At 37.4% G+C, this 9,777-nt stretch overlaps 1 protein-coding gene across 1 annotated transcript; it reads left to right on the forward strand.

The window, feature by feature from the left end:
• Positions 1-937: 937 nt before the first annotated feature.
• On the forward strand, positions 938-4,527 carry LOC107804854 (glutaredoxin). Its single transcript, XM_016628792.2, has 4 exons — positions 938-1,196; positions 1,488-1,576; positions 4,041-4,139; positions 4,232-4,527. The coding sequence occupies exons 1-4, from the start codon at positions 1,093-1,095 to the stop codon at positions 4,315-4,317; spliced, it is 378 nt and encodes a 125-aa protein (XP_016484278.1). The 5' UTR covers positions 938-1,092; the 3' UTR covers positions 4,318-4,527.
• The last annotated feature ends 5,250 nt before the right edge of the window (positions 4,528-9,777 follow it).

Genomic DNA, 9,777 nt, shown 5'->3' on the forward strand with positions numbered 1-9,777 from the left:
ACGAGGTGAGGTCTGAAGATTTGAGCTTTGATTTGAACTGCTTTTCTAGGGTTTTGGGTTCGAAACTTGAACTGATTGTTCGACGAAGAAGACGAACTTAAGTCTTTTGATTTTGCGGTTGTTTGTTCGAATTGATCACTGGGGCTTGGTATTGATATTGTTTAGAGTTTTCATTTCAAGTTTTAAATCATTTGGTGAAGATTTGAGTGAGATTGGTTCATTTTGGGTCTGCTGAAGCACAATGATATTCTTGGCTTTCATTGGAAAAGTTCAAGCTATTTCCATTCATTTTTCTTCTTCTTCTTCTTCGTTTTAGTCTCAGTTCTCTGCTTCTTCTTCTTCATTTCAGTTCTGAAAGGAATGGAAATAACCAAGAATCTCTGCCAAGAACTTTTCCTTGGCAAACAAATAAGGACTTGATAACAAACAAACAAATGTCATTGTGCTTCAGCACTATCATATTCCTTTCCAATAAGAATCTCTTCTATTTCCATTCATTGTGCTTCTAAGTACTACTGTATTTTATATGATAATTTTGAAGAAAGTACTACTGTATTGAACTTTTTGTTTTCGGCTGAATTTGAATCTGGTATGAGATTCGAAAGAAGAAGAGGAAAATGAGTCGGAGAAGATGACGGAAAGTGGAGGAGACAATGGTGGAAATGATGGTGGACATAAAAAAGAAGAAGGAAATAAAAAAAATAAAAAAAATCTATTTTTTGGGCTTTTCACGCGCCCATATTGGGTGAAACTCACTCTATGTGCTAACTCAGCAAGAAGTGTTTAATCGGAACAAAGTTATACGTGCTCAATAGGAACTCTCTTAAGTTCAGGTGTCTAAATAAAAGATCGTGCCAACTTTAAATGTCTGCATTTAAATATTCGGCCTAAAATAAACGCAAATCAGAAGAAATAGATGCCATCTTACCTTTTGTCGATGAAAAAGTTTCCAAAGGAGAAAATCGAGTGGCACCGAAAAGGAGGAAAGAAAAAGCCACCTGTGGCAATCTTGCAACAGCAAGGCAAACCCAACTTCCAACACCTGTTAAAACTTGAACTCCTTCATCTATTTGTATATAAAGGAAAGACCCAATGGGATCATTGTTCAGTTCACCTCAGATTAGCAAAGAACAAATGGAGATAGCCCTTACCAAAGCCAAACAGATCGTTTCCTCTAACCCCGTCGTCGTCTTCAGGTATTATTACCTACTTTTTCTGGGGTTTCTCTCTTGATTTCAGTTTCAATTTTAAAACTATTAAGTAGTAGTAATAAAAAGAGGAATCTTTTACTTTTCCAATTTGGTTTTTTATGTTTCAAAAAAAAATGGGGAATATGAACTGGTTTATTGAGAATTTGGCCTATTTTATTTATTGCAAGATTCGGGAGAGGAAAGGGGAATTTTAGGAAAACGATCTTTTTTTCTCTAGCATTAAAAATATCAGGATATAATGACTCCATGCTGTTTAATTGCTTTTTCTTCGTGCAGTAAAACATATTGCGGATATTGCACGAGGGTGAAGCAGCTTCTTTCCCAACTTGGTGCTACTTTCAAAGTTATTGAACTTGATCAGGAAAGTGAGTCATTCCACATGGAAATTGCTTCTATGTTCTTTATACATCCTTATTGCTGCAAAACATTGTGATTTCTATCCCCCCTAAATCTAGTTTTATCTCAAGATGCAATAAAGATCCTCTCTGCTTTTTCTCTTCTATTTTCCTTTTCTTTTTGAGTACTGAAAGATTGAGATTGAGCAGAAAAATTTGAATTTCTGTTAGCTGATTAGTTTCACTTGTTAAGAGGAAGGTTAGTAAATGTATAGAATGCATGCCTTATAGTACGTATGCAACAGTTACCAGGTAACGAATGCACCTAGTGTTTTCCCCTCCGCTGGCTTTGAACCCGAGACCTCATCGTTCTCACCCTTGGGTGCTACCTTCTTGTTTTATTTATTAAAGAATGTCACCTTTTTATATTTCGTAAGTTCTCAGGTTGGACATTCTCATTTTTCCCTCCTCATAGGAATGACATGACATCTTTTAGACATTCAAAAGATATTTGTGGTATATGAAGATCACGGTATTAGAATTCTTATTTAAACTTCGTTCACAGTCAAACAAAGATACATAAATTGAAATGAAAAGCATATGCTATTTTTTTTTTTCATTGCCCAAGTCTTGGTTCATAGACTTGTGCTTGGTTGACAGATTTGTGCTGGGTGAGGGATAGCAGGTATGCTGTAAAATAGTTGAGGTGTGCCCAATCTAGTAGGAGATATCTGATTGAATATTCAAGGTGTGCCCATCATTTTAGGGTCAGAACCAGCTTTCTCTTCTTTTAATTTTTTCCTTTTTATTTATTTTTTTTTTTGGGGGGGGGGGGGAGGAAGGGAATCAAGGGTTGAGGGGAGAAGAGGAGCAGGGGTGGGGTGGGGTGGTAGTGTTTTAGATTTCCTCTTTCTTCTTCTTTTGTGATTCCTTGTGTCACTTCTAGGGTTGTTCGTCGGTCGGTATGATACGGTATTTAGACACTTCAGTTCGGTATTTCCGGTATTCAGAATCTTAAAATCCTATACCAATACCTTACCTAATTAAATTCGGTATGGTTCGGTTTTTCTCCTTTCGGTTTCGGTTTATTCGGTTCGGTAACTTCGGTTTATTCGGTTTGAATACTAACTAGTGCATAGAGCCATAGACTCTAATATTCTTAATTAAAGTACTCAAAAATATAAAACTGAAGATGTTTATTGACAAAAGTTTTGTCCAAAACCAGCAAATATCCGACCCATAGAGAGAAAACTGTACATAAAAGCATAAATTTGATCAATAAAAATGTCTTGTCACTTGTTTAGGGTTAATTGATGAACTTAGAGAATAAAGGAAAGGAAAATTTTAGATTTTTATATTTATGTTATAATTGATAATATGTGTTGTGTAATATAATATATATTTCGGTACGGTATCGGTATTTTGGTATTTTATTTTAAAATCCAAATACCATACCTAATACCAATTTTTTTTTAAAACTTAAACTAAATACCATACCAAAATACCGAATATCAAATATCAAAATTTTCGATTTCGGTACGGTAATTCGGTATTTACCAAATTATGCACAGCCCTAGTCAGTAGTCACTTCTCTAGTAAACATCTTATATATGATCCTTTTGTCACCCAACATCCTATCTTTCAACAGCAATTAAGAAAAGCATAGAAATCTCGTGACAAGATTCCTTTCACTTCCACTGTCTTGTTTTCATTCCTTTTTCAATTTCTATAGTAATTCAACTGTTCTATCTCTAAGTTAATTGAAAAAGGAAATGTTTAAGAAGATTTGGATGTCTTCTCTATGGGTGTATTAGGAATTAACCCCTAGAGTTTCTTAAGAGAACCAAAGAGGTATTCGACCTCCTTTTGCAAAGGAATGTTGTTCCTAAAATATTATAAGCACCAAGGCTCGAAGATAGAGTAGATTAGGCAAAAAAGAGTGTTATGTATTTAGTTGTAATGGTCTGATTGTCGATGTCTTAGAATGAATTAAGTATTCAATTTTCAGCACTCTTAAATGCTAGAGGTTTAAGAATTACAAATGATTTTTATAAATGTTTTGTTGGTTACCATGATACTTCTTTTAAATGGAAAGTATTTTGTACCCATTGAAAGGAACTTTCTGGCCCCATGATCATTTTAAGCAAAACACGGATTATTACCGTATCCTAGTTGAAATTTCGTATAAGTGTTTGGTGTGGGACACTGGAGGCATGGCTCCAGTGCACAATGTTAGCAGTTTGTTTATAATCTTCCTGCTTATAAGCATTCAGCATTGCCATCTAGCGCCTTATGAATTTAAATTTGGATTTGAAGTATGTTAGAAGCACTGGCTAGAACATGTTTGGGAGATTGGGTCTTCTAATGGATACCTTGAACTTGTTGGCTTAGTTTAGCTTTGCCAAAATGTGTGTTTACTCAAAGAGTTCCTGAACCCTATAGTTGCGCATTATAGTCGATGAGAATTTCTTTGGTGAATTTTGTTTATCTGAAGGTGATGGAAATGAGGTGCAACAAGCACTACTTGAATGGACCGGGCAGAGGACTGTACCAAACGTGTTTATTGGGGGAAAACATGTTGGTGGCTGTGACAGTAAGAATCATCAACTTGTCCTCTTTTATCACCATCTCTTCCTTCCGTCTAAAACTTACCCGGAGCTTTGACATTTATTTCTTATTCTGCAGGCATAGTAGAGAAGCATCAACAGGGAAAGCTACTTCCCATGCTCAAGGATGCTGCTGCTGTTCCCAACACTTCTGCCAAAGTGTAAACACATCTATCTATACAGTGTAGTTAAGCTGACAATAAAAATGAAGTTGAGGTTGCTGTTGCTGTAACTTTAACGGCCTCGGGCCTCCTCTAGTTGGGGTTGTTTAATAAGGCATTGGATTTCAGGTTTCATTTTCTCTTTTGTCCCAAGTTTTCTAAACATTTCCTTTTACCTTTTTCCCTTTCAACTTACTGCTGCAACATTACCATCTGTGTGAGAAGTATATACTGTAGATTTCGCGTTACATATGCCTTTCTCTTTCCGACAAGAGTGAATTTGCTTCCCTTCTATATATGGTTCTATAGAATGATGCTACAACTACATCATGCATGCCTTGCATACTCCTTTATAACCCCTTTGCTGCTATAATCGAACCAAAAGAATCTCTATGGAACTATTTGATTCTTATTTTTCTTTATGAACTCACAAGAAAAAGTAAAAATATAGGTAGTACAAAAATGTTAGCATTGAAAGGCAGATGGGAGGAATCCTTACGACGTTCATAGCAAAACCTTTTTATTTCATGAATTTGCTTATTCATCTTATTGCAGTCATAGTTGTATGTTTAATATGATAGATATTCTCAAGTCAAAACTTGAATTACCATGGAAATGCAACAATAAACTTCTAAGTTCTCTCTTTACTGGGAGATTCCTTTTGGGGAAAGCTAGAATGTGACTTTCCGAGGGCGATATACGTTTACAGCTTGTTTGGATGGTAGTTTCCCGTTGTATCGTTATTCCAAAACAATATTTATTTTGATTGTTTCACTAAAATTGGTTATATTGTATTGTTAAATCCATTGTTCCAGAACAATGAATAATCCCTTTTTTTGAAATAACCGATTTGGTTGGTGGGAGTGTTTCCTACTTTCTTTTCAATTATGCCATAACTTATTACTCTACAATTCTATTTTATCCTTTAACTTTTTTTTTGCTCTTTTAACTCCAAATCTCCAATCTGTAACTTACTTTATTTTTTTTCCAGAACTTCTGCCGCCAATGCTAAAGGTGTTTTGCCGCCTTCTGTTTTTTTTTTCTTCTCCTAGTTTGTTTTTAACTCAATTCTAATTAGTTGTGCTCCTTTGTTTTGGCTTCTTCTGTCTCATTCCTTTGTTCTGCTTTCTTAAGGTGTTTTGTCTTTTTCTGTTTTGTTTCTTAAAATTATTGTTATGCATATTTTTTGATAAATTTAATATTTAAACAATTGAGGGTATTTTAGTAAACTTATCAGTTACAGTACAGTACAATACAGTCAAACCAAACAGCAAAATATTACGTATTTAACAATAACAAACAATACAATCTATCCAAACATTATATTCATAAAACGATAGATCACGCCCAACTATGCCTTATAAAAAGGACAAGCGGTCGTTGCAAATATAATTCGAGTATTTAGCCTAGAGTCGAATCTCACAGGGAATTAACCTACCAATTACTTTTGTCAGACTCACTGAATTCTTCGTAATCAACTTCCCAAGATATTTTGAATAACAATTGGTGATATTTTTACTAACTATAACTGAATGAAGTTAAGTAAACTAAAAGCTAACTATGACTGAGTTGTAAACAAATAAGAGAAGGATCTAAGGTTATGATTTCCCCTATTGACGGAATTCCTTCTTGTTATGTTTCGCATAGATTTGTCTAATCGTCTCTATCGATCATGAGCACTTTTACTACCGTAAATCTCTCCCGAGTAATTACGACAATTTACTAGACGCACTCTTCCGAGTTACGCTAGCTGGCTTTTATTACAGCTCACTTTAGATCGCACCCAAGGTTTCGTTATCCCTAATCCCACCTTTAAACCCTCGGTTATTGATTCCTCATATACTTTGGGAGTGATTTTGTTCAACAATTACCTAAATATGCACTCTCTCCCGAGTAATACATACTAAATAGACACAGCTAATTGAGGATCCTATTAATTAACTACAACAAGAACGTAGTAGAACAAATAGAGATTAAACTTGGCAAACTATATTAACACAACAAGAAGTTCATCCTCAACAGGTTCCATCAAAACCCTAGACTAAATAATTAGCTACTCATAATCGCATTCATCATAACAACAACAAAATTCATCATGAATGATAAATACAAAAGGAAGAAAGGTAGAACTCGATGTCGAATTATCGTCTTTGCCTCTTGCCTCTATTTGCCTTCAACTAAATTGTAAAAACCTTGATAATGTCTTTTTGGGCGAGCTGGACCTCTTATAGATTAAGTGGAATTACCCCCAAACTTCCAAGTTTACCCCTGAACTTCTACGCTCTGGATTTAACTAGCGCGGCCGCGCTCGAACCGCGCTAGTGGCCGCGCATATTGCTGAGTGTTCTGCCTCGTTTTTCTGCTCTAGCTCGGTCGCGCTAAGGCCGCGCTAGGCCCGCGCTAGAGTGGTTCAGCATTTTATCTTTTCTTTCCTTCCTTCTTTCATACGTACTCTGCTCCGAGGGGCTTCCCTTGCTTTAATTTAGCTCCAAACACTATCTTAAGTCTTCATAAGCACAACTTGCTCCTGCAAAATATGAAATTCACAATTAGAGCCAATTTATCGTCATTTAACTATCCTAAATTGGTGAAGCATAGTCAAGTTGGGGCATAAATAGTCGCTAAACTACACGAATCTAGCCTATTATCAACACCCCACACTTAAATCATTGCTACTCCCCGAGAAATCCACCATACTCTATAAAGGTTCCTTCATTAAGCTTTTCCCTATCTTATCACACCAAGAACAAATCACCAAAGTTACGTCTAGTAGTGTACCATCTTTGGCTCAAGAGTCGACTCTGGCGTGCCGTGCAATATTCATACTTACTCAAATTACTCTATACAGAGGTCAAGACTTACATTTCCTTCGTGAATCACATGCCCTCACATCACACAAGAGAGTTGTTCCACAAATAATAATATTAAGAATAATTAGGAACTTAGATAAAGAAAATTCACTCACTCTCACAAAGAAAATTCACAGGCCACACAGATGCACCATATGCTTACTCGTAGTGTACTACTCTACTAATCGAGCCCATTCAGTCTAAGATCAATTAGGATTTCATTTGGTTGTAATGTAGGCTAAGGGAAGGGTAGGATATATTTGGATATAGTGACTAACCTCCCTGAGCACTTTTAATACACTCACATTTGCATTCAAAACCATACTTATGTCTGACCAGATATTCCACCACACTCTATCTATAATACCTCAAACTCCATTAGGTGCAATTGTGTCCACTACTACATTTATTCATTCTTTTATCTTTTCTTTTTTTTTCTTTTTTTTTAAGTGGTGCTTCTTCTTTTACTTTTCCAAAAACTGCACATTTCCTCTATTTCATTGTTCCACTCAAAAACCAAACCACCACCCACACTTTAACTTTTGCATATTTCAAGGCCATTCAAGTGTTCATGGGAGGTAAAAAGTGTTCAAATAGATGGGTCGTTCAAACAATTGGGTAAGGTTTGTAATGTGGTTGCCAAAGAAACATGCTTATAGGCTCAACGGGGTTAACTATGATGTATCACATTTAGGTGGGGTCTACTTTATATATCTGGCTTAGCAAAGACATGCCTATATCACTTCTAAGACTGAATAAAGCTACTTTTTCGCTTTGCAAACACACGGGGCAAGTTCTAGGCATCAAATGCAGAGCATAGAGTGCAATACAACTCACACACACATGGCACATGACTCACTCCAGATTGTCTTATCAAGACACTCTCGTTTGAGTACTCAAGTCAGTTACAAACATACAATTTAAGGCACTCTAACAAGAATCAACCACTGAGACTAAGTGTCACACTCTAGTGCCTACTGTGTTTAGGTGTTTCAACGCTAAGGGCTTCTCTTCCTACTTCACCTCATCGCCCATAAGTACCAACAAAGAACTAGAAACATCATAAACAAAAAAAAACTAACTATACCCAGTTCAAGCAAAATCCTTGGAAAAGAACCGTGGCCCAAAGAAAAACCAAGGGGGAGTTACTACACTACATAAAACAAACAAAAAAACTTTTTAATATTTTCTTTAGACTTACTTTCCTCAAAAAACTGTCTAGAAGATCCTTCATCAGGAAGAGTCCAACATATTTCTATTTTTTTTCCAAATTTTCACGTCGACTTAGTCCCTCAAGAACCCCGTCGAAAGAGATCCGTCGTCGGGACAAGTCGACTTACCTAATTTGACTGCTACTCAAAACCACAAAACGATCAAGAAAAACAAAGAAAACATAAAACAGTCAAGTTCATACATATATACACATACATTGAAGTATCCCCCACCCCACACTTAAAAGGAAGACATGTCCTCATGGCATACAAAATAATGAACAATGAGGTAAAGGAATTTCCCTGATTGATCACTCTTGATCTGAAACCGTCTCCGGGTTCAGATTGCATGCACGACCCAGAGCTCTCAGCCAACCCAATTTTTTCTTCTCCGATTTCACCTGCTGGGCAGCCACCACATCAACCCGTGTACCTAAGTCAGGGACCGTGGTACGCAATCCTGCCACCTCCTACTCTAGGCTGTGAACCGGGTAACCCGAGCAGCCCCAAATGGATCTGCAGCCTCTACAATCTGCTCATGGGCCGGACTCGGCCCTTACTTCCTCTTGCTCATCCTCCCCTTCCTTAGAATCATCGGATTCAACACTATTACCACCACCATCCGCCACAAGATCCTTCCCAGTAGTTACCTTATCAGCTCAGAACTTGGAGTCTCTTGGCACTATCCCATTCACATTCAGATTTTTCAGCACCCGAGCTGCCCGGCAAAGCCTAGTGACTAAGGAAGGGAATAAGAACCCATACCTCTTCACCGGACATCGTGTAAACATCTCCTCGTGAATCAGCTTGGCCACGTCAAAGTTGTGACCATTCATAAAGCACCAAATTAGAGCAGCTCGAGGAGCATTTCCGTGATGTTGGAAGACAGGATCAGGCGGTTGTTGATGACATAAAACCAGCACTTCCCTTCAAAGGTGAGCGTCGTGGAGTGAAACTTCTTCTCATCATTCATCCATACAATTTCCTTGCTGGGGACACAAATGGTTTCAAAGAACCTCTCCCACTGTGTGTATTTTCTGCCATACAATTCATAATAGTCCTCATACTCATCCACCGATGTGGGCAGCTGGTATATCCTCCGAATAGCCTCAACAAAGGCATCCACGACCTTCCTGAGCACTGTTATTACGCCATTCACATGTTCTTTTACATTGGCATAGAATTCACGGACAACCATCATATTTCCCTCATCCATCTCTTCAAAGAAGATTTGTAACCCCCGCCTTACTAGCTCATTATACAAGTTAGGGCAGCCTAGCTGGAGCGACCCTATATCTATGCCCCTCTCCGGTATTGGTTTCTTAGGGGCCTTATCAGCAAAGCGGTATTGAGCCTTGGCGGAGACGAACTTGTTACTATCAAAAGGACGAGGAGGAGCTGACC

The sequence above is a fragment of the Nicotiana tabacum genome, chromosome 6 (genome assembly GCF_000715075.1).
Source record: "Nicotiana tabacum cultivar K326 chromosome 6, ASM71507v2, whole genome shotgun sequence".
NCBI classification, from domain to species: Eukaryota; Viridiplantae; Streptophyta; class Magnoliopsida; order Solanales; family Solanaceae; genus Nicotiana; species Nicotiana tabacum.